This window comes from Cervus canadensis, chromosome 3, assembly GCF_019320065.1.
Source record: "Cervus canadensis isolate Bull #8, Minnesota chromosome 3, ASM1932006v1, whole genome shotgun sequence".
NCBI classification, from domain to species: Eukaryota; Metazoa; Chordata; class Mammalia; order Artiodactyla; family Cervidae; genus Cervus; species Cervus canadensis.
In genome coordinates, this window is record NC_057388.1 from 29,707,264 (window position 1) to 29,732,916 (window position 25,653).

At 37.3% G+C, this 25,653-nt stretch overlaps 2 protein-coding genes and 1 long non-coding RNA gene across 8 annotated transcripts in view; 2 read left to right on the forward strand and 1 right to left on the reverse strand.

Annotated features, from left to right (window-relative positions):
• KLHL7 (kelch like family member 7) overlaps positions 1 to 2,601 on the forward strand; it is a 55,098-nt gene extending 52,497 nt beyond the window's left edge. For all 5 annotated transcript variants that reach the window (XM_043462821.1, XM_043462823.1, XM_043462824.1 and 2 more), the window contains one exon: positions 1,192 to 2,601. In XM_043462821.1, coding sequence (XP_043318756.1) covers positions 1,192 to 1,475 — 284 coding nt within the window. In that variant the 3' untranslated portion in view covers positions 1,476 to 2,601. The remainder of the gene's footprint in view (positions 1 to 1,191) is intronic.
• On the reverse strand, positions 1 to 8,111 carry LOC122438206. Its single transcript, XR_006268481.1, has 2 exons — positions 7,973 to 8,111; positions 1 to 732 (listed from the first exon to the last, which is right to left on the reverse strand). It is a non-coding gene; the product is annotated as an uncharacterized LOC122438206 (long non-coding RNA).
• NUP42 (nucleoporin 42) overlaps positions 7,522 to 25,653 on the forward strand; it is a 23,493-nt gene continuing 5,361 nt past the window's right edge. Inside the window, exons 1-6 of one of the 2 annotated variants that reach the window (XM_043462828.1) lie at positions 8,303 to 8,517; positions 8,628 to 8,750; positions 10,637 to 10,865; positions 12,213 to 12,307; positions 17,596 to 17,672; positions 18,415 to 18,501. In XM_043462828.1, the coding sequence (XP_043318763.1) occupies positions 12,232 to 12,307; positions 17,596 to 17,672; positions 18,415 to 18,501 (240 nt within the window). In that variant the 5' untranslated portion in view covers positions 8,303 to 8,517; positions 8,628 to 8,750; positions 10,637 to 10,865; positions 12,213 to 12,231. Of the gene's footprint in view, positions 8,195 to 8,302; positions 8,518 to 8,627; positions 8,751 to 10,636; positions 10,866 to 12,212; positions 12,308 to 17,595; positions 17,673 to 18,414; positions 18,502 to 25,653 lie in introns of those variants that run through there. The other variant, XM_043462827.1, reaches the window with a different exon arrangement.

The following is a 25,653-nucleotide window of genomic DNA, read 5'->3' on the forward strand; positions in this document are numbered from 1 at the left end:
TTACATACATCATTAGATTTATTTTTACAGTTTCTGGGAACTAACATTTTATGAAATGTCATAATACATTTAACATTCTTGTCTGTGAATGTAGGTAATAGCCAGCAGTCACTGTGACAGTCTCAGATGGCTTTTGTATATTTCCAAATACCCTCTGGGGAATGGCATCACTCTAACTTAAGAACTGTTGAGTGACAGAAATATTTGAACTTTAATACAACTTTTAAAACTTTTAAATTTAACTTTTAGGTCTTGTATCCAGGCTCTGAACGGCACTGTTTCCTAAACATTTTTAAACACTTCATGAACATATCAGTATTACTCTTCTAATTGATTATATTTGATATTTTTATTTTCATAAATAATGTTGTACTAAAGAATCTAAACTTATTGCTTTAAAAAAAAAATTGTATTTATCTATTTTTGGCTGTGCTTGGTCTTCATTGACACGCAGCCTTTTCTCCAGTTGTGGCGAGCGGGAGCTACTTTCTCGTTATGGTGCGCAGGCTCCTCTGGTTCGGAGCACAGGTTCTAGAGCACGTGGCTTCAGCAATCGTAGCCTGAGCTCCAGCGCTCAGGCTCAGTAGTTGTGGCACACAGGCGTAGTTGCTCTGCAGCATGTGGGGTCTTCCTGGGTCAAGGATCAAATCCATGTCTCCTGCACTGGCAGACCACCAAGTCACCAACGAAGTCCAAGAAATTGCTTTTCATAATGTAGAATTTGGACTGAATCTACAGATAGATTCCACAAAGCTCATTTTAGTCAGTGCTTTTTAATCTTTAAGAATAACAAAGAAATAACTTATTTTCCTTCCTCTGTCTCTTTCCATTGCTATTTTTCATAAACTGCTGACAGATAAATGGTAGAAGGAAAACAAACATTTGAATAATTATAATCAAACTTAATCAGAAAGGAACTTCATTGAGTGGTTTCCTTTTTAATTTTTCCAAGCAGATAGAACATTTTTATAGACTAAATTTTAAGTATTTATGGTTCTAAAATGATAAATAAAAAGTTAAATCCCTATTGTGTTATAGTCAGAATAAGAATTTAGATAGTAGATATGTAACATTGTTACAACTTTTCTGTATGTTTGAACTTTTTCATAAAAAATGTCTGGAAAAATATGAAGAATTAATACTTTAAGAGATTGTAGAAGTGTTCACAGTTCATGTTTTTTTCTTTTGAAGGTGGTCTGGACAATGTGGAATATTATGATATTAAGTTAAACGAATGGAAGATGGTCTCACCAATGCCATGGAAGGGAGTAACAGTGAAGTGTGCAGCAGTTGGTTCTATAGTTTATGTCTTGGCTGGTTTTCAAGGTGTGGGTCGACTAGGAAACATCCTTGAATATAATACTGAAACAGACAAATGGGTCGCCAACTCCAAAGTCCGAGCTTTTCCAGTAACAAGTTGTTTAATTTGTGTTGTTGATACTTGCGGAGCAAATGAAGAAACCCTTGAAACATGAAAAATGAGTGAACTTCAAGATTCATTGGAGGCTCAAAAATATGGCCACCGTGCTTTGTTCCAAGAGTGCAGTTACAAAGTTTTAGTTTGGTATTTTGTTGTTGTTGTTGTTTTTAAGGAAATTTCAAGTAAAGTAAGATTCATGTAAAATAGATTTTCTTTTATATGAATTTCCTTAATTGAAAGACCATATTTCAACTGGCCATATAACCAAGAACAAATCTAGCAAGAAAACTTGTAAAATTATAAGCACTTGGTGAAAATATGAATTCTTAAATGAATTTCACATTTGTTTAAGTATGATTAGGGCAGAATGGGGGACTGACTCATGATTGAAGCAGTCTCATGTTAGCTCTAGATTCTATTTTCATACATCATAGAAGTGCTATGTAGTTATGTCTGTTTCTTTTCAGTCAAAAACTAAGAAATAGTATGAATTGTAAGTCAAAGATAGTTCTGATGGAGCAGCTTAGTCTCATATAATTTTGCTTGTCTTCATTTGTTCCATTTAGTGCCAAATGTATTCCATTTTAAAAGCAAGCCAGAGTGAGTCAAAGCATACACTTATATCTCATAAAACCTCATAAATACATTTTGGGAGTTAAAATGTAATCAACTCCTCATGAAATATATTCAGTACAATTAAATAATTCTATCTTTTTAACACAAAATGTGAAGCTTAGCACCCATCATTAATTTACATCACTTTTTTAACCCAGGGATTAAAAAAGGATTATACCTCCTCAGTGCTCACTCTGTTAATATTACCTAGCAAAAGAAAGCTACTTATAGCAAATTCTAGGTCACTAGAATATCACTGATAGTTATACACTGTCAATGTTGAATCTGAACTTCTTATAGATTAAAAAGGTACATAATTTCTCTTCCTTAGCATAACATATCAGCAAATTTGACCCAGTTGTCTCTACAAGTTTTATAATTGAGTTAAATATTTGTCATATTAATTACTTATATGTGATCAGTAAATCCTTTACAAAACCAACTGTTCATTTCTTTCCTAGTAATGTTTTACCCTTTTACATTATGAAATGTATGGAATGAGCCATGTAAAGCTGTCACCATCAATGTTTTTAAACCTGATAATATTAAATATTTTTAAACTTCAAGTAGACTGCTAAGTTCATTCTTCACTTTAAATGTGTTAGGTAGTTTTTGTTTTTAACTTGTGAAGCAATGTTTCTTTTTAAATTTTTATTCTTTATATGAGGGTTATAATCTTAAGACCTAACAATGTTTAAATGAAAAGGGAATTATGAAAGATTATGGTAGATGTATTTCCATTTACGTAAGGTTTTATGTACATTACAGTTCTATTAATTTGTCATACAGTTCACTTGTTTAAAGTGTACCGTTCATTGATCTGAAATATATGTAGAGTTATGCCACCATCACCCTAATCATGGACCACTTTCTTCACCATGAGAAGAAACCCTATGCTTTTTAGCAGTTACTCCTCCTTTTCCCTGTATTACTTTCTAATGGCTCTTATGACAAGTTACCATAAACTTCATTGCTTAAAACAACAGAAATTTACTCTTTCACAGTTTGGGAGGCCAGAAATCCTAAATCAAGGTATTGAAACGGTTGATGCCTTCTGGAGTTCCTGAGGGAAAAATTTCTCTTGCCTCTCCCGTAGCTTCTGGTGGCTGCTGGCAAGCCGGATATTTGTTGACTTATAACTGCATCACTCCAGTCACTGCCTGTGTCTTCACATGGACTTCTTCCCTGTGTGTCTCTGTCTTCTGGTACTGTTAGAAGTCATTGGATTTAGCTCACCCTCCTCATTGGTGAAGGGCATGGCAACCCATTCCAGTACTCACTCCTGGAGAATCCCATGGACAGAGGAGCCTGGTGGGCTACAGTCTGGGGTCACAGAGTCGGACATGACTGAAGCAACTTCGCACACACTTAGCATGCATGCACGCACCTCTTTATATTTTTTAAAATTTATTTTGTAATTGAAGGATAATTGCTTTACAGAATTTTGTTGTTTTCTATCAAACCTCAACATGAATCACACATCATTTTATCTCAACCAATGACTGTCTCCAAAATAAGGTCTCATTTTAGAGTTTTAGGGAGACATTACTCAACCCATTTCTGTCTCCCAAAGGACCCCATCCCATTAATCTTTCTTTTTCTAGATTTGGTTATTCTGAACAATTTTATGTTGGGTTTTGGCCTTTGCTCTCTGTTGGGAAAAATGTGTAATATTTTTGAGGGCAGAATATTGATTTGTCATATCGCAATTTGGTTATATTATGTAGTTACTTAATATTACATAAATAATTTCCCATATGGAATATACAACTGTTTAAAGTATTTTAAATAGATTACCCATTTCTTTAGGCTGTATCTGCTGACTGGAACACACTATGATAAGTATGCAGATAGCTTTGATGTAGGTTAAAATGAAGTGTGTGTGTCTATTTCCTTAGTGACCTTAGTAATTCTAATTATTGTCTGTTTTCTGTCCTGGAAATAGTCTATGACATTGTTGATATCAAGATAATGAGTATAATATGTTGGTAAGTACATTTTCTATTGCTCTCCCACCCAAAATTCCTATCCTATAAAGTGCTCTATTTTCTTTTTAGTAGACATGTGATTGTTAATATTATATTTTTTGCAGTGATACTACTTAGATGACATAACAATTCAGTTTATACTTTTGAAAATCACAATGTGAACATGAAATTTTAATGTCTTAAAAAAAGTTGTTGCTATCAAAAACATTAATTACAATTGTGACCTAGCTTTGAAAAACCTGAAAAATTTAGTCATGAAAAGGAGCCATTTTTAAAAACCAGCAGTCTGTATTTCTGTTGAAATGTCACTCTTACTAACTAGAAAGCTTTTTTACTTTCCAGAGCTTTAGTCTCTTCTGATAACAAAGCTGTAAAATGGGATTCAAGGTCTGGTTTAGTCAGTTCTTTCAGGGGATTTCCCTGTCTTCCAACCATCCATTGAATTTGTGAGCACTATCCATGTGTAATCTCCAAGAGCATTTTTCTATTTATGATTGTCCTCCTCTACAGCATGTTGGTCTTGTTTCAGGTTGTCCTGAGGGCATTTTAGTTTGCTTGCGTGTGTCACTCAGTTGTGTCCGACTCTTTGCAAACCCATGGACTATAGCCCGCCAGGCTCCTCTGTCCATGGAATTCTTCAGGCATGGATCTTCCCCACCCAGGGGTCAACCCAGGTCTCCTGCATTGCAGGCAGATTCTTTACCATCTGAGCCACCTTAACATTACTTATGCTATTGGTGTGTTTCTCTTTCTTCTCACTTCTTTTTCAATTGCTTTGATCTTTTCTTTTGGAATCTTTCCTCAAATATCTGGTCCTTGGCTATGCATTTATATTTAAAATGAGATGTTAAAAAATTGTGAACTTTCATGTACAAGTGTGAGCTGAAGTGTCAGAGAACTTCATCATATGATAAGGAAATGGCTGCCTATTTTTGTTGGAGATTGGTAAAAGATCCATAGATACTTTTCTGGGATGTCTGATTCTCCAGAAAATAAAACTTCCAAACTCCCACCCTTTGTGAGGGGGAGGGCAAACTAGGAAGAGACTGTCCTCCTGGCTGAAGGATTTCTGAGCTCAGGAAAAGCACTATTCAACAGGCATAGTTTGGTTCCTGTTTGTCAGTACCATAACTTGCCCCTCTATATTTACCTCCTAGACTCTGAAGCCTCTCTTCTTACCTTTTTGTCAAGAAAAACACCTATTTCCCATCAGGTAGGGGTGAACAGTTAACCCTTTTGCAATACCTGGTGGTTCTTAATTCTTGAGGCCTCTTAATTTTCAACCTTTTCTGGGGACATCAGTTGTCCACCTTAAAGGAATATGACTCTTCCTCTAAGAAATTTACTATGTACTCTTCTGTGTACATTCAGTCTTCATAAATTGTGGTTTGAAATTATGGTTATCTCCTAGTATAATCAAAGACAAAGTTTTTGCTTGTTTTACGTCTTATTTTGAGATATTTTTAAGCGGAAAGGGAGGCAGAGGTATTTTTAGTCTGTCACCTTGAAATAAGATATTTTCTTCCTATGGCCTCATTCTCCTGATTTCCATCTACTCCTCCCCTATCACTACTGAGTTCTACATGCCTCAGCCCTAGACTCTCATCATCTCACACAGCACTTTATCTTCTCCACCCTCACCCTCATTTTAAAGCTTCAGCCTAACTGGTATTATTTTAGGTCTTTGATGTCAGCAAATTCCTTATACATGCTGGCATCTGCATGGATGAGAAGTCATTGGCCACAAAGAGAGATTGGTTACCACAAGGGGACTGCTCAAAATATATATGTTAAGAATAATGGGAGCCAAGTTTCTCACTATGAAAGAGAAAAAAAAAAAAAAAGAAGGGAAATAAAATGAATTCTGTGATCTTGGATTGAAATTGGAGGTTATCAAAGTGTGAAGTCATACACATAGAAACCAAAATGTACATTGATGTAAATGTATCTGTCTATAGTATATATCCTCTAGCAATGCCCATGAAAGGATTTGGGAACAAAGATATTACAAAAGCAATGAACAAACTTAAGAGCTCAGATCTTGGCTTCTAAGTACCACCAAAAAAGACCCAGGTCTCCTTGGAGAGCAGGGAAAGTGTCAGATGACCCTGGAGCATCTTTTAGGCCAGGAAGTGAAGTGCTCAAAGAAGCATGAGATGTTTCAGTTGGGAATGATTTGCACATGAAAATAAATGATATTAACAAAGTATAATCCAGTGAATAAAATCAGAAACTCTTAAGTCCATACTGATAGGAATAAATAAATGAGTGAATTAAAAGTTTGGTGAGGAATGAGGTTTTACATACTTTCAAAGTCTCTACCTTTTGTTATTACTAACAAAGAGGAAAAGAGTAATTTTACAGTGGAGCAGCTTGCCAGATAACACCTAAAGTGACCAAAGTGAACATCACAATTAATGGGACAAACTGATGTGCACAATCTGACAGGTGCATTGTGAAGACCATGGGTGCCAAAGATACATAATCTAAATCTAATTAACAAAACACTTAAGTCTGCATTAAGGAAATTCTATAAAATAGCTGTAATCTTTAATAGAGTCAAGGTAATGAAAGTCAAGGAGAGACTGAGAAAATAGTCCAGAATGAAGAAGCCTGAAGAAATATGAGTAAGACAATGATAATTTTGAACTGCATCCTTGTCGCTTAAAGGACATTATTGAGACGTTTTTAAGGCAAAATATGAATAGAATCTAAGGATTAGTAATATGCAGCAATACTAATATCCTGATTTTGGTTATTATTTTGTGGTTAAGTAGAATGTCCTTGTTTGTAGGAAATAAAATGGGTGTTGGGGCATCAGGTCTATAATATAGTCTCAAGTGGTTCAGGAAAACGTTCTTTGTATTATACCTACATGTAACTCTCCCACAACTTTTTTTTCAAGAGAAATGAAACGAATTAAAATATATATATATATACTAGATTGCACCAGTTACTCTCAGTGCTCTGTAGATTCCACTGTCTTCCAAATCCAAAGTATATGAGCAAGAACAATGGCTAATCTTTTTATTTTAAACTATCAGGGACAAACCTGTAATCCAACAGATCTATCGACTCACTGCAACCAAGGAGATGGCACACTAGAGGAACTGTAGTGTGTCTCACCACACAATGGAAAAGGTAGTTGTACGATTAGTGGGAAAGGTGGAGTTCAGGTAAAATCTAAATGAAACAGTTTTGATACTCCCAAAGCATAGCAGAGCAGTGTAATGATGCATGAACACCACATCAGGAGTGAGAAGTGGATCTAGGGTCATGTTTCCTTGGAAACCACAAAGTTAAGAGGATATGTACTGTTTTTTGTTGTTGTTGTTGTTGTTGTTTTTCAGGAATCCCCCTATCCTCAGCTCTGCACCTGGTTAGAAATAGAAGCTGCTTCTCTGTGTCAGGTGTCTTAGATCCACTAGGCAACGAGTGGAATATTTCATTATTACTGATAAAAGTTCACATAGCAACGTTCACGTGGGTTTTAAAAGAACAAAGTTTCTCTGTGTAAGAATGTAGTACTCACCCAAAGATGCCGGTTGTTATACTTTTTAGTTGCAGTCTGTCCTTAATCTGTTTACTGTAAAAGTTACTACTGGCTTACATTGTTACCCATCCTGATGAACGGCTGGCCAGGTTTTTACTAAGCAGTTACAAATGAAAATCCGACTATGCTTCTCAAACCACAGCTAATACTCCTCCCAGGGCTGAAGTCCTTGGTTTGCCTGACCAACTTTCCTTTCATTTGAGATCTCAAACTACTTCGAATGAGACCCTGCATCAAGCTCTTAAGCGCCTTTCTTCGCAAAACCATTCAAGCATCCCGCCCTCCCAAGGTTGCGCTCAACGCGTGCGGGGCGGGCCCACTCTTCTCAAATCTTATTGGGTAAAATCCTCGCCTCTCATCACACTATGGGCGGGACAATAGAGAAAGGGCCTTTACCAGGCGCAAGAAGATGACATCACAGTAGCGGAGCCGGGACCTCCGGTTGCTCTGGGATCTGCTCGCCGAGGGTGCTAAGTGAAGACCGCTCCGTTCGCGACACCGTCGCCATGACCATTTGTCAGTTCTTCCTTCAAGGCCGCTGCCGCTTCGGAGACCGGTGCTGGAACGAACATCCCGGCGCCAGGGGTGCGGGCGGAGGACGGCAGCCACAGCCCTCAGGTGACGTTTTCCTCAATCCTTCGCAGCTAGCCGAGCAGGGGAAGGCCAGACGTGGGGCCGGGCGGGCGAGGATCCGACGTCTCTCCTGGGGCCAGCCGCTGGGCACAGCGCCGCGGCGTACCAGTCAGGTGACGCGGACGTGCCCGCGCCGTGCCCTCGCCCGCCCCGCCCACTGACGTTTTCGCCTTTGATAGGAATTGCGGCTGATTTTGTTAAGCGGACTGCAGCTTATTCGTGGTTACAGTGAGAAACAACGAATTTTAAAGTTGGAATTACATATAAAAACTACCTAGTCTTTGCACGGCAGTGGTTCCAGAATTGGCGTAGGTCGACCTAGACGCCTCCTTGCTGTAACATTGTACTACTTTTCTGCGTACTTGTTTTTCCCGTTGATGCTTTTAATGTAATTTTTTTTTTCTAAACTTTTTTCTAGGGAGAGGCTATAAGTGGGGTCAGAGTCAGGGCTCTTTGGGGAAGTCGTGAACTCCTTTGAAAATCTAATAAAAGCTACAGAGCCGTAAACCTCATGTAAATGCACATGCTTATAAAATTGGAGGTAAGATCGGGAGAGTGGGCTGCTCAATTAAGAACTCTGGGCTCTGAGGGAAAGGTATGCAGGACTGCGGTGACCTGCCTTCTGGGCCTAAGTCATTGTCGAAATTGGAATATTTCACTAAATCAATTGTGGATGATGCAAAGGAACTGTCTTCGAGGAGAGGAGGAATCCGAAGTGAATCTATAGTACAATGCAAGGTTTTAGAGGTCAAATGAATAGTTAGATTTTCTTAGAACTGAAACTTAGTTCTTAAAAAGTACCACAGGATGCTGACCACCTCGCCTTTCTCTTTCCTCCTGTACAGCTACTCATCTGACGTTTAAACCGTTTGTTACACTGTGGTTTCACTTTTATACCCCTTCTAGAAGACAATCTTTTTTTTTTTTTTTTTTAAGACAGTCTTTTTTAATTCCCCACAATTAGTCTAGTGAAATATTCCAAACCAAAAATTAGGACTCGGGATCAGACAAATGTGAGTACTTCCAGGAACAACAAAACGTAATATTTAACATTCTGTGGAGACTCACTCTAAATACAGTACAGAATAAATGTTGAATGGATAGATTGATGGATTTTAAAAGTGTAAATAAAACTAGTTAAATAAACAGTGTATCTAATGCTCAGAAATAAATAAATGCTTGCAGAATCAGTGAGTGTGAAGGCCAAAAGCTATCTCCAAATGATGGAATGAATTTCTTCCGTTGTGAAGGAAAAAAGATCACACAAAAAAAGATCAAACTCTAGAAAAATGCAATATTATTAACCCCTACTTGCGGGATCTGATCTAGCAATGTGCCCTCTTTCCTCTTTGGTTTTGTTAAGTAGTTTTAGAATTGGGAGATGAATTTTTTAAAAGAGTGTATCTCCCATCACTCCAGTTTTATTATACATATTTAATAGCATGTCTCCTAATTCAGTTAGAAACATGGTGAATTATCTTGGCCCCAGCTGAGAAGTGATGAATAAATGATATAGTTGAAGTGATAAGATTTTTTTTAAATATGGAGACAGAAAGGAGAAAGTCCTTTTGGCTCATTTTGATAGTTATAAGAATACTAAAAATATGCTTATAATAGAGGAAGTCAATGCACTTTATTCATATGTAAACTACCGCTACAATTCTCATATGGAAAATAAGAGGATAGGTGTTTTCTTTCTCAGAATCCTGAGTCAAATAGATTTACCCATCTATGAAGGACAGAAGGTAGAATCGAATCTTTTCAATAAACTTCTTAATACATTGCTCTTTTTTCAGATTTTACTACTATATAGGGCCCAATTGGGGAGCAAAGAATGATAGAGATACAACTTTTTACCATGAAGGAGCTTATGATATAGGTTACATGCCTTCTGTCCACTCCATTATCAAACAATTGTTTATTTAATAAACTTACATCAATTGAATTTAGTAATATAATTTTACTGTGGATTTACAGTCCTCTCAGTCTTGTTAAATGAGATCATTGTGTGATTTGTTGCTACTGTGTGTGTGTGTTTGTGTGCTCAGTTGCTCAGTTGTGTCCGACTCTTTTGTGACCCCACGGCCTGTAGTCCTCCAGGCTCCTCTGTCCATGGGATTTCCCAAGCAAAAATACTGGGGTAGGTTGCCATTTCCTTCTCCAGGGCATCTTCCCGACCCAGGGATCAAACCTGCATCTCCTGCACTGCAGGCAGATTCTTTACTACCAGGGAAGCCCCTTTGTTGATATTACACTTAATTCTATAAATTGAAAATGAAAAGTTTTGTAATTTAAAATGAGTGGGCATGTAGTGCCTGTTGAATCTTTACATAATATCAGCATATAATAAGACAAAATATAATGAAATTTTTAGAGATTGAAAGCATGAGTTGCTAGTAAAATTGTTTATTTTGTTGTTTATTTCAGGTAGTAACAGAAGAGGATGGAATACCACCAGTCAGAGATATTCCAATGTTATCCAGCCATCCAGTTTCTCCAAGCCTACACCATGGGGGGGCAGCAGAGATCAAGAAAAGCCATCTTTTGCTTCTTTTGATTCTGGAGAGTCCGCTAGCAAGAACAGGGGATTTGGCTTATCTCAGAACCCATTTGCTTCACCTGGCTCTGATGACCAGAAAGATGATAAGAAGCTTCTGTAAGTGAAAGCCTTCAGAAAAATTACCACCCATTTGCTTATTTTTTTCCAAAAGCACCCATAATATTTCCTTAAAAAAGAAGTAATCTTATTACTTTATTAAATTGTTATAAAATCAAAATAAGCAAAAGGAGAAAAAGCATCCATGATCAGAGGTAATCTCTGTTTTGCAGGTGTCATGCTAGACTTTATTTCAACTTAAAATGTGATTATCAGTGCAATGTCTTCTTGGAGATAATTACTCTTTTTCCACTTTTCTATCGATGATACTATACTGTGAATATTTTTCTAAGGTAATCCTGCTTATGTTAAATTATGAGTTCTTTACAAAGTATGAGGTGATTTAAAGCAGTTTGTGATTTTGGAGATCACTTACAGCATCTTGTATTTTTCTTTCTGTAATAAAACTTTTGCTTCAGTTACCTCATGCAAACTGATTTCATTTGATTTTCCTTCATTATTGTGGAGTACATTTCTTATCATTTATTGAGAACGTTCGTAGTAGAATTTATGACTGGTGCTGGAACAGTGCCTGGCTGTATATAAATATTCCCTCAGCTCCCAGCAACTAGGACAGAGCTTAAATATATTCATTAGCCTTTTATATCCCATAATTAAATTAGAACTAGTTGTAAACATTTTGAGCCATGTATCGTACACAATTGAGTAAGTAAAATAAAACAAATGAAACATTCCTTCCTATATTTGATGTTGTTGTAAAAATCCTAAATTTTAGTATTATTTTATTATCAATTACCATTCTTACTTCATTAATTGTGCTATTCTGGGTAAGAGGGAAATATTTAACTTAGAGCTGAATGTATCCATGACTTCTAACAAATTAACCATGGGCATGAGTCTGTTCCATTTTTGCAAAATGTGAGTATTAGACAGAATGATTTCTGAAGTCCTACCTACTTAAATATTTTATGGTTCTTTATTATTTACTGGTTCTTTCTTTCCCAGTTAAATGATCATTGATGTTAATTATAATGAACAGAGAAAGTTAAAGTTTAATATTGGGTATTTTAAAATGTTAAAGTTAATATTGTGTATTTTATATTTCAGTTCTTTAAGATGTATATAGTACTATAGTGAGTTCTCAATAAATATATTGGTTAATGGTTCAGTGTACTGGAAAACCAAAACCATAAATGTCTTTGATATTATATTTATAATCATTAAGTGCAGCTCATATTTTTGTCAACTTCTGCTTTGAAGGACACTTCAGAAAAGATAGTGGAAAAATCTAAAATTATATATTTGCTATAACAATCACTGAAAGTTATCAATGATAAATTTTACCAAGCAGAAGAAATAGATCTTTTGCCATTTTTTTTTTTTCAGGGAAGGAATTGTTAAAGATATGGAGGTTTGGGAATCATCAGGGCAGTGGATGTTTTCTGTTTATTCACCAGTGAAAAAGAAACCGAATATTTCAGGTAACTAGAAATTATGTGTTTTTAAAATGTGTTTTACCACTATTATTTTCTAAAACCAAGACCAGGTCAAAAAAAGAAATTAACCAAATATTTAACCACAGTTAGGGGAGTTTGAACATTGTTTAAAATACCTGAGTATTCTACCAGAACTTTGTAATTCAGAGATTGAGGTTGGAAGATATAGTTCAAGATATATTGATCCCGTGAGAAAACCAGTAAAATGAGGACTCGCCACTCACCACATTTCTAATTCTGTAAGCCTAAGAAGAGGCTCTACTTTCTTGGTTCCCTGTAGATACTACTTCAGAACCTTTAGCTGCCTGCAGAGAATAGAAGAATCATATTATGCCTGTCTAATGGCTTTCATTCTGTTCTCTTTCTTTCCTCTTTTTTTCTAAGGATAGTTATTTTTAATAAAGCATGTTGATACCTCTTCTGGAGGTAATGTTTGAAGTTAGGGAGCCTTAGAATACTCCTTTCTTTCCCACTTTCTTTTGTCCATAGCTCATTTGGGGCTGAAAGCTAGACCACCACAGTTTTCTAAGCCTGCTCTGGGTGGTCCTAGGCCCTGTGAAGTTGAACAGGAAGTCATTGGAAAACGAGGGCCCTTTCAGTCTCTCAGAACTCTGGAATTTCTGTCTCTGCTCTACCTGCTCATTCTTTGTGAGTATTTGTGTCACACCACTCCTTAGTCATTTATTTACTAATCATTCAACAAATACTTATTGAATTTCTTTTTTGCCAGGCCTCATTCTAGGTGGTAGGGATATAGCAGTGAGTAAGATAGCTCATGAAGTTTATGTTCTTGAGGGATGGAGGTTATAAGCAATACAAATAAATAATTTTAAATAATGATTTTTCTGTAAAGGTAATAAGTGTTAAGCCTTTTTTAAAAATTTCAGAATTGGACATGGCTAACCAGTCCATCCTGAAGGAGATAAGTCCTGGGTGTTCATTGGAAGGACTGATGCTGAAGCTGAAACTCCAATACTTTGGCCACCTAATGCGAAGAGTTGACTCATTGGAAAAGACCCTGATGCTGGGAGGGGTTGGGGGCAGGAGGAGAAGGGGACGACAGAGGATGAGATGGCTGGATGGCATCACTGACTCGATGGGCATGAGTTTGAGTAAACTCCGGGAGTTTGTGATGGACAGGGAGGCCTGACGTGCTGCGATTCATGGGGTCGCAAAGAGTCGGACACGACTGAGCGACTGAACTGAACTGAACTGAATGTCCTAAAGCAGTGGTTCTCAGTGTAAAATATAGATCCCTCAGCAGCATTGTTAGATAAAATATAGGGCGTCCAGTTAAATTTAAATTTCAGATAAGTAATGATATTTTTAGTATATGGATATCCCATGTACTGTTTGGGACATACTTATACTTTTTTGTTTTTTGGCTTTGGCCTTAACATATGGCTTGTGGGGTGTTAACATTCCCTGACCAGGATTTGAACCCAGGCCCTTGGCACTGAAAGCGTGAAGTCTTAACCCCTGGACCACTAAGATATACCTACCTTTTTAAGTATTTGTTTGTCAGAAATTCCAATTTAATTGGGCATCCTTTTTTTGTGTGTGCTAAATCTGGCAACCCTATTCCTGAGATCCTTTTTAGGGGCTATACAAGTTTAGAAATATTTTCATAATAATACTGAGACATTAATTGCCATTTTCACTGTGTTGACATTTGTACTGTTGGTGTAAAGCTGTTGATGAGGTACAGGCAACAAACTACTAGTAGATTATAGTAGTCAATAAAAAAAATTTTTTTAATGACATTTTCACTTAAGAATGTCCCTGATGGCTGGTGCACTAGGATGACCCAGAGGGATGGGATGGGGAGGGCTGTGGGAGGGGGGTTCAGGATGGGGAGCACAGGTAAATCCATGGCTGATTCATACCAATGTATGGCAAAAACCACTACAAATTGTAAAGTAATTAGCCTCCAACTAATATAAATAAATTTTAAAAAATTTAAAAAAAAAAGAATGTCCCTGATGAAGAGGTAAAAGTTATTAATTTTATAAGGGTACACCTTTTAAGTATTCTGTGTGCAAATGGGAAGCACACATAGAAACATTAACAAATAAAAATTTTTTTCTATTGTAAGATGACATGTGCTAACATTTGGAAATTCTGGATAACTCAGTGAACCAATATTTTCCAAATGACCAGTGTGTGAAGTTACAAAATTGTGCATGGTTGAAAAATTCATTCTAAGTGAAATGATGTGAAAGGGGCTCAGTTGTGTCTGACTGTTTGTGACCCCATGGACTATACAGGCCATGGAATTAGCCAGGCTAGAATACTGGAGTGGGTAAACTAGTTAATAGTTTGGTTCATTAATGTGATTTGAGTCCACATTATAGCAAACCTTTAAGAAACTATTGCCTGTCAAGTTTTGGTATTGTACCAAAGACGAATATCCACAATTATCTGAAAAGACCACTAAAGTCATCCTTTCCCAGCTACATATCTGTGTGAGAAGAGTTTTTCTTTATATACTTGAACCAGGGAATGTATTGAAACATATTGAAGCAGATTGAATAGCAGAAGCAGATATTATAATACATCTTCTTTCATTAAGCCATGCATTAAAGAGATTTGCAAACATAAAACACTGCCACTTATATCACTAAATTTTTACTTTTTGTTTTGGAAAATAGTTTTTTCATTTATGTTGACACATTGATTTCTTTCTTTTCTTTCTTTCTTTTTTTTTTTTTTTTAGTTCTACCACTTTATTGCTACCAACCTATCTCCCTCCACCCTCGTGCACACATGCTCAGTCATGTGACCCCATGGACTGCAGCCCGCCAGGCTCCTCTGTCCATGGACTTCTCCAGGCAAGAATACTGGAGTGGGTTGCCATTTCCTTCTCCATGATTTCTTATTTTTAAGTGAATTAATATTTTCTACATTTTTCAGTTTTCATTTCAAATTTGGTGAATATTGATTTATGTAACCTATGTAAGCAAAAGATCTGGAATCCTTAATTATTTTTAAGAGTGTAAAAGGGTCCTGAAGTCAGAAAGTAGGAGAATCACTGTCTGTAGGCATCCTTTATAATGAATTAATTTTTCCTTTGCCACTAGAATGATACTGTATTTATACTTACCTTTGAAAGAATTGAGAAAATAGTCACCCAGATCATTTTCTATCTTTGTGGTTCCATGAGTGACTGATGGAAGGAAGAGAAAGTAACCAGAGGGACAGTGTTTCTTTACATAGAGTGGTTATCTCTTTTTAGGAAGCAGTATTGAAACTGAGTCCTGAATGAAGAGATGTGTCTTCTGGGAAGATTTGAGGGGAAATGTTCCTGGCCATATAATAGGTAGTACAGAGCCCCTTGTACAAACAGGATTGGCGTACTTGTAGATTAGTGTGGCCTGAATTGCTGGAGGAGGATAAACAAGAGAAAGAGTAATATAACATTAGGCCAGAGAGAGGCAGCCAGGGGCCAGATCATGTTGGGCCTAATTGCACTAGGAAGCCAGAGAGTCTTGAGCACGAGGAGGGATGTGATCTGATTAGAAAACGCTCACTTAGACTGTTATGTGAAAAGAAATGGTTTTCTCGGAACAGGGGTTGGGGGCACAAAATAGAGGAAGGGAAATGAGTTAGGAGACAGCTGCTGTTGACTGAGAGTTATTTGCGGTGGAGAGAGAATGGGTCAAATCCGTGTTCTGTTTTGGAGCTAGAACTGGCAGGAGGTTTATTAATTAGATATGGGCAACAAGAGAAATACAAGGTGATTCTTGGTTTTATGGCCTGAGTAGTTTGTAAAGATAAGTTGTTAGAGAGCATTGAGGGTTCTGATTTGAATGTTTAGGTTTATTCTAAGGTAGGAGTCTTTGGAGTTAGTGTTATCTGGTTACCAGTAGTCCTCTGTAGAAAAATATCCTGAACATATTTCTTTCTTCTTCTTTTTTTCCTCAAAAAGTTTTCCTATTATGGAAGTTATATCTGTTGCCATAGAAAATTTGAAAAATACAGAAATATGTAAATAAAATAAAGATCAACTGATCTCAGAGATAACAGCTGTAATATTTTAGTGTATTTCTTTCAAAACATGTACACACTTATTTCTTATTATATATATAATTAGGAATCATAACCTAGTGTTGTATTCTGCCTTGTTGTTTTCAATGTTTCTATTACTAGAAATACTAGAATGAATATCTTTTTTATGTAACACCCTTTGTTTACATGTTCAATCATTTCCTGAGGTCAAATTCTGGAAATTCTGTTAGAATCAAAAGGTATGAGCATTTGTAAGGCCTTTGACATTTATTGACAGCTTTCCTCCCAGAAAAGTTTTACCGTGATTTCCATAATGGCAACTTAGAAGAATGTCCATTTCACCACATCCTTATTAATAATTGTCCATTTTTAATTTTTGCCAATCTGATAAATAAAACATTGAATCTATTTTAAGTTGTATTTTTATTAAAAAATTTTTTTTTATCTACTTACTTTTTCCTGTGTTGGGTCTTCATTATTGCACAGGGGCTTTCTCTAATTGCAGTGAGTGGGGGTTATTCTCTAGTTGCGGTGCATGGGTTTCTCATTGCAGTGGCTTCTTTTGTGTTGAAGAGCACATGTCCTGGAACATGCAGGCTTCAGTAGTTGTGGCATGGAGGCTCAGTAGTTGCACTTGAGGGCTCTACATCTCAGACTCAGTCATTGTGGCACATTGGTTTAGTTGCCCTGTGGCATGTGGAATCTTCCCTGACCACCAGGGAAGTCCTAAGTTGTAATTTTAAATTGAACTTTTCAATTTCATTTGTATACTGGCTATTTGAGTTGTTTCGTGAATTGCTTGTTCATTATCTTTGCCCATGTTAGCTTATTTTTCTTAGTGATTTATAAGAACTAATTATACATTCTCATTAACTCTTCTCCTGTCATATATGTTGCAGTTATGGTTTTCCCAGTTTAATTTTTTGTTTGCCTTTTAATTTTGCTTATTATAGTTTTTAACATACAGAATTTTTTTTATAAGTTCAAATGTATATGTAATCAACTCTTTCTTTTTCTTTTCTGTATTATTCCTTCCACTCCATTTATCTTTAGAAAATTTTACCCCTTCAAATATTAATAACAAACTATATTTTATTCTAATTTTATACTTTATTAGATAAAGTCTAGGTTTTGAATTCTTTCCTTATGATTATGAAATTTTTCTAGTGATCAAGATTAGCATATTTTCCTATCTAGCACCTCTCATTTTACTATACTATCAAAAGTATTGGTATTTAAAGATTCCAATTGATTCCTCACTTCAGGTTTTACAGACATTTCACCAGAGGAGTTGAGACTTGAATACCATAACTTCTTAACCAGCAATAACTTACAGAGTTATGTAAGTTTGTTTCCTATTCATCTAACTAACAGGTTAGCTGTTAATTATTGTCTTCTCTATAGTGGCTCACTTGTATGTTGGCAAAGTGGATGAAGTCTGTTTTTCAGAAGACTATTTTTATATTCTAAATTATTTTCTTTACAATTGGTTGGTTATCTAAAGTGATGAGAATATACTTTGACTGTAGTAACTACCAGTGCTTTTATTTTTATTACCAATTATCCAGAAATCATACCCTTTCATCATTTGACAGACATTTATGGTGCATCTCTTACATGCAGACACCATGACGACTGCTAGAAAAACAAATAAGGTGCAGTGTTGTGTGCAGATTAGCCTTCTCATGTATCAAGTATCAAAAAATTGAAAAACTGGGTGAGAATAAGTTTAGTGCTTAAAGGAAATGACATAAACCCTGTATTTTTCTTTTGTCTACTGTCAATATCATATATTTTGACCAGTACACATGTTTGTCTCCCATCCAAATATAACTATTAATAACTTTGTGCTGCCAGGTACTTGGGATCTTAACAAGGAGCTGGAGAATAGGGAAAGGGAAAGGGGTCTACAGCAAGAGTGTCTGTGGCAAGTAGGAGTAGGTCAATGCAAATTTTACAAGTTATGGGCCATAAAAATATTTTATAAATTTATTGTGACTTTGGAAATAGAGACATGAAGTTGTTGAAGAGATTACCTTAAACACTCAATACTGACACATTATTTTTCTGTCCTCTTTCTTCAGCTAAATTCTGTCCAGCAGTTAATAAATCAGTGGAGGAACAGGGTGAATGAACTGAAAAGTCTAAATACATCAACTGCAATAGCTTTGGTGAGTATTGGAGAATTTTCTACAGGGAAGTATCTATTGCCTTCTTGCAGAATTTCACTTTGGATTTATGAAACAAAACTATAATTCTCTGTCAAGAATTAGGATACACACATTCTCAAGAACCATAATATATTATCATTTAGAGTCAAGGTTCTGGAATTCCTTTCTCTCTGTTCCTTAGTCAGAAATGCAGAGATAATTATGCTTTTCTAAAACTATTCTTAGGATCAGGTTCTTAATTTTGGTAGTACTAGTTTTGAAAATTGGGAAATAAAATATAAATTGAAGTATTCCAGCTTATCAGCATTTAAAAAGAAATTGCTTTGAAAAATGATATGGGGGAGGAGCCAAGATGGCGGAGGAGTAGGACAGGGAGACCACTTTCTCTCCTACAAATTCATCAAAAGAATAACTGAACGCAGAGCAAACTTCACAAAACAACTTCTGATCGCTAGCTGAGGTCATCAGGCGCCCAGAAAAGCAGCCCATTGTCTTCAAAAGGAGGTAGGACAAAATATAAAGGATAAAAAGTGAGACAAAAGAGCTAAGGACGGAGATCCGTCCCGGGAAGGGAGTCTCAATAGAGGACGTTTCCAGACACCGGGAAACCCTCGCCCTGGCGGGCCTGGGGGAAGTGTTTGAATCTCGGAGGGCAACCTGACTGGGAGGGAAACAATAAATAAAACCCACAGATTACAAGCCTAAAAGCAACTCCCAGCAGAAAAGTACCCCAGACACCTGCATCTGCCACCAGCAAGTGGGGGCGGAACGGAGAGGAGCCGGCGGCATTGCTTGGGGTAGGGTCGGGCCTGAGTGCCCTGAGGACAATTGTAGGGAGCTTTTGTGAGTTGCCAACTTAAACTGTGGGACAGCAAAAGAGAGAGAGAAAATTAACTGGCCCAAACACACTGCCAGCCATTCGCAGAACAAAGGGACAGAGAAAGTCCAGAGAAGAGCTCGCAGGCTGCGGACCGGCCCAGCCCCACCGGAGGCAGGGGGGAGGGGAAAGGGGAAGGCTGGGCCCCAACGACCGCATCCCCTTCCGCACTGCAAACAGGCCTCCACTTTCTAATCAAAGACCTCCTGAGATTCTGGATGGTTGACATGGTGGGGGGGGGGGGGGGGGGAGTCGCGAGACACAGGGCGCAGGCACCCGACTGGCGTGGGCGGGGACTGGGGCTGGGGATGCGGAGGGCAGAAGGCACACGCACCCGACTGGCACCGGCGGAAACCGAGACTGGGACCGCGGAAGGGAGTGGACGCGCCGCACCTCGGGAGAGTGCACCCGTCAAGCCCCTGGCTGCCTGGACCGCTCTGACGGGGAAGGCACAAAGAGCAGGCGCAGCTTTTTGTTCCGCACTTTTGTGGAACACCCGAGGGCTGGAACCGCGCGCAGCGCGGGGCGTGCTCCATATAGAGCAGCCGGGAGCCTGAGCAGTGCAGACGGAGAAAGCAGCGACAGCCCCTCCCTGTAGCACGACGGAACTAGCTACCTGAATAAGAGTCCACCTCCGCCCGCCTGTGTCAGGGCGGAAATGAGGCTCTGAAGAGACCGGCAAGCAGAAGCCAAATAAACAAAGGGAACCGCTTCAGAAGGGACCGGTGCAACAGATTAAAATCCCTGTAGAAAACACCGACTACACCGGAAGGGGCCTGTAGATACCAAGAAGTGTAAGCTGGAACGAGGAGCTATCTGAAACTGAGCCGAACCCACACTGACCGCAACAGCTCCAGAGAAATTCCGAGATATATTTTTATTTATTTTTCTTTTTTAGTAGGGAAAAAAAAATTTTTTTTTATTTTTTCTTTTTTATTTTCCTTTAAAATTCTCTATTACTCCCAAATTACTCCTTAACTTTCATTTTCATAGATTTTTACGATTTTTTTAATTAGGGAAAAAAAATTTTTCTTTCTTTTTTTTTTTCTTTTTCTCTTCTATTTTCTATTTTTCTTTTTCTCTTATTTCTTTTAAAGTCCTCTAGTACTCCTCTACTACTCCTTAATTTTCATTTTCAATACACTATAACCTTACAAAAAAAAAAAGAGAGAAGCCCTATTCCAGACACAGCAATCGAAACAAGATGAAAAGGCAAAGAAATACCCAACAGGTAAAGGAACATGAAAAATGCCCACCAAGTCAAACAAAAGAGGAGGAGATAGGGAATCTACCTGAAAAAGAATTTAGAATAATGATAATAAAAATGATCCAAAATTTGAAAACAAAATGGAGTTACAGATAAATAGCCTGGAAACAAAGATTGAAAAGATTCAAGAAATGTTTAATAAAGACCTAGAAGAAATAAAAAGAGTCAATTAAAAATGAATAATGCAATAATGAGATCAAAAACACTCTGAGAGGGAACCAAGAGTAGAATAACGGAGACAGAAGATAGGATAAGTGAGGTAGAAGATAAAATGGTGGAAATAAATGAAGCAGAGAGGAAAAAAGAAAAAAGAATCAAAAGAAATGAGGACAACCTCAGGGACCTCTGGGACAATGTGAAACGCCCCAACATTCGAATCATAGGAGTCCCAGAAGAAGAAGACAAAAAGAAAGGCCATGAGAAAATACTCAAGGAGATAATAGCTGAAAACTTCCCTAAAATGGGAAAGGAAATAGCCACCCAAGTCCAAGAAACCCAGAGAGTCCCAAACAGGATAAACCCAAGGCGAAACACCCCAAGACACATATTAATCAAATTAACAAAGATCAAACACAAAGAACAAATACTAAAAGCAGCAAGGGAGAAACAACAAATAACACACAAAGGGATTCCCATAAGGATAACAGCTGATCTATCAATAGAAACCCTCCAGGCCAGAAGGGAATGGCAGGACATACTGAAAGTAATGAAAGAGAATAACCTACAACCTAGATTACTGTACCCAGCAAGGATCTCATTCAGATATGAAGGAGAATTCAAAAGCTTTATAGACAAGCAAAAGCTGAGAGAATTCAGCACCACCAAACCAGCTCTTCAACAAATGCTAAAGGGTCTCCTCTAGACAGGAAATGCAGAAAGGTTGTATAAACGTGAACCCAAAACAACAAAGTAAATGGCAATGGGACCACACCTATCAATAATTACCTTAAATGTAAATGGGTTGAATGCCCCAACCAAAAGACAAAGATTGGCTGAATGGATACAAAAACAAGACCCCTATATATGCTGTCTACAAGAGACCCATCTCAAAACAAGAGACACATACAGACCAAAAGTGAAGGGCTGGAAAAAAATATTTCACGCAAACGGAGGCCAAAAGAAAGCAGGAGTCGTAATACTCATATCAGATAAAATAGACTTTCAAATAAAGGATGTGAAAAGAGACAAAGAAGGTCACTACATAATGATCAAAGGATCAATCCAAGAAGAAGATATAACAATTATATGCACCCAGCATAGGAGCACCGCAATATGTACGGCAAATGCTAATGAGTATGAAAGAGGAAATTAATAGTAACACAATAATAGTGGGAGACTTTAATACCCCACTCACAACTATGGATAGATCAACTAAACAGAAAATTAACAAGGAAACACAAATCTTAAATGACACAATGGACCAGCTAGACCTAATTGATATCTATAGGACATTTCACCCCAAAACAATCAACTTCACCGTTTTCTCAAGTGCACACGGAACCCTCTCCGGAATAGATCACATCCTGGGCCATAAATCTGGTCTTGGAAATTTCAAAAAAATTGAAATCATTCCAGTCATCTTTTCTGACCACAGTGCAGTAAGATTAGATCTCAATTACAGGAAAAAAGTTGTTAAAAATTCAAACATATGGAGGCTAAATAACACGCTTCTGAATAACCAACAAATCATAGAAGAAATCAAAAAAGAAATCAAAATATGCATAGAAATGAATGAAAATGAAAACAACCCAAAACCTATGGGACACTGTAAAAGCAGTGCTAAGGGGAAGGTTCATAGCATTACAGGCTTACATCAAGAAGCAAGAAAAAAGTAATATAAATAACCTAACTATACACCTAAAACAATTAGAGAAGGAAGAAATGAAGAACCCCAGGGTTAGCAGAAGGAAAGAAATCTTAAAAATTAGGGCAGAAATAAATGCAAAAGAAACTAAAGAGACCATAGCAAAAATCAACAAAGCTAAAAGTTGGTTTTTTGAAAAAATAAACAAATTTGACACACCATTAGCAAGGCTCATTAAGAAACAAAGAGAGAAGAACCAAATTAACAAAATTAGAAATGAAAATGGAGAGATCACAACAGACAACACTGAAATACAAAGGATCATAAGAGACTACTACCAGCAGCTCTATGCCAATAAAATGGACAACTTGGATGAAACGGACAAATTCTTAGAAAAGTATAACTTACCAAAACTGAACCAGGAAGAAATAGAAGATCTTAACAGACCCATCACAAGCAAGGAAATCGAAACTGTAATCAAAAATCTTCCAGCAAACAAAAGCCCAGGACCAGATGGCTTCACAGCTGAATTCTACCAAAAATTTAGAGAAGAGCTAACACCTATCTTACTCAAACTCTTCCAGAAAATTGCAGATGAAGGTAAGCTTCCAAACTCATTCTATGAGGCCACCATCACCCTAATTCCAAAACCAGAAAAAGATGCCACAAAAAAAGAAAACTACAGGCCAATATCACTGATGAACATAGATGCAAAAATCCTTAACAAAATTCTAGCAAACAGAATCCAACAACATATTAAAAAAATCATACACCATGACCAAGTGGGCTTTATCCCAGGAATGCAAGGATTCTTTAATATCCGCAAATCAATCAATGTAATACACCACATTAACAAATTGAAAGATAAAAACCATATGATTATCTCAATAGATGCAGAGAAAGCCTTTGACAAAATTCAACACTCATTTATGATTAAAACTCTCCAAAAAGCAGGAATAGAAGGAACATACCTCAACATAATAAAAGCTATATATGACAAACCCACAGCAAGCATCACCCTCAATGGTGAAAAATTGAAAGCATTTCCCCTGAAATCAGGAACAAGACAAGGGTGCCCACTCTCACCACTACTATTCAACATAGTGTTGGAAGTTTTGGCCACAGCAATCAGAGCAGAAAAAGAAGTAAAAGGAATCCAGATAGGAAAAGAAGTGAAACTCTGCTGTTTGCAGATGACATGATCCTCTACATAGAAAACCCTAAAGACTCTACCAGAAAATTACTAGAGCTAATCAATGAATATAGTAAAGTTGCAGGATATAAAATTAACACACAGAAATCCCTTGCATTCCTATACACTAACAATGAAAAACAGAAAGAGAAATTAAGGAAACAATACCATTCACCATTGCAACAAAAAGAATAAAATACTTAGGAGTATATCTACCTAAAGAAACAAAAGACCTATACATAGAAAACTATAAAACACTGATGAAAGAAATCAAAGAGGACACAAACAGATGGAGAAACATACCGTGTTCATGGATTGGAAGAATCAATATTGTCAAAATGGCTATTCTACCCAAAGCAATCTATAGATTCAATGCAATCCCTATCAAGCTACCAACGGTATTTTTCACAGAACTAGACAAAGAATTTCACAATTTGTATGGAAATACAAAAAACCTCGAATAGCCAAAGTAATCTTGAGAAAGAAGAATGGAACTGGAGGAATCAACCTGCCTGACTTCAGACTATATTACAAAGCCACAGTCATCAAGACAGTATGGTACTGGCACAAAGACAGAAATATAGATCAATGGAACAGAATAGAAAGCCCAGAGATGAATCCACGAACCTATGGACACCTTATCTTTGACAAAGGAGGCAAGGATATTCAATGGAAAAAAGACAACCTCTTTAACAAGTCGTGCTGGGAAAACTGGTCAACCACTTGTAAAAGAATGAAACTAGAACACTTTCTAACACCATACACAAAAATAAACTCAAAATGGATTAAAGATCTAAATGTAAGACCAGAAACTATAAAACTCCTAGAGGAGAACATAGGCAAAACACTCTCCGACATAAATCACAGCAGGATCCTCTATGACCCACCTCCCAGAATATTAGAAACAAAAGCAAAACTAAACAAATGGGACCTAATGAAACTTAAAAGCTTTTGCACAACAAAGGAAACTATAAGTAAGGTGAAAAGACAGCCCTCAGATTGGGAGAAAATAATAGCAAATGAAGAAACAGACAAAGGATTAATCTCAAAAATATACAAGCAACTGCTGAAGCTCAATTCCAGAAAAATAAATGACCCAATCAAAAAATGGGCCAAAGAACTAAACAGACATTTCTCCAAAGAAGACATACAGATGGCTAACAAACACATGAAAAGATGCTCAACATCACTCATTATCAGAGAAATGCAAATCAAAACCACAATGAGGTACCATTACACGCCAGTCAGGATGGCTGCTCTCCAAAAGTCTACAAGCAATAAATGCTGGAGAGGGTGTGGAGAAAAGGGAACCCTCTTACACTGTTGGTGGGAATGCAAACTAGTACAGCCACTATGGAGAACAGTGTGGAGATTTCTTAAAAAACTGGAAATAGAACTGCCATATGACCCAGCAATACCCACTTCTGGGCATACACACTGAGGAAACCAGATCTGAAAGAGACACGTGCACCCCAATGTTCATCGCAGCACTGTTTATAATAGCCAGGACATGGAAGCAACCTAGATGCCCATCAGCAGATGAATGGATAAGGAAGCTGTGGTACATATACACCATGGAATATTACTCAGCCATTAAAAAGAATTCATTTGAATCAGTTCTAATGAGATGGATGAAACTGGAGCCCATTATACAGAGTGAAGTAAGCCAGAAAGATAAAGAACATTACAGCATACTAACACATATATATGGAATTTAGAAAGATGGTAATGATAACCCTGTATGCAAAACAGAAAAAGAGACACAGAAATACAGAACAGACTTTTGAACTCTGTGGGAGAATGTGAGGGTGGGATATTTCAAAAGAACAGCATGTATACTATCTATGGTGAAACAGATCACCAGCCCAGGTGGGATGCATGAGACAAGTGCTCGGGCCTGGTGCACTGGGAAGACCCAGAGGAATCGGGTGGAGAGGGAGGTGGGAGGGGGGATCGGGATGGGGAATGCGTGTAACTCCATGGCTGATTCATATCAATGTATGACAAAACCC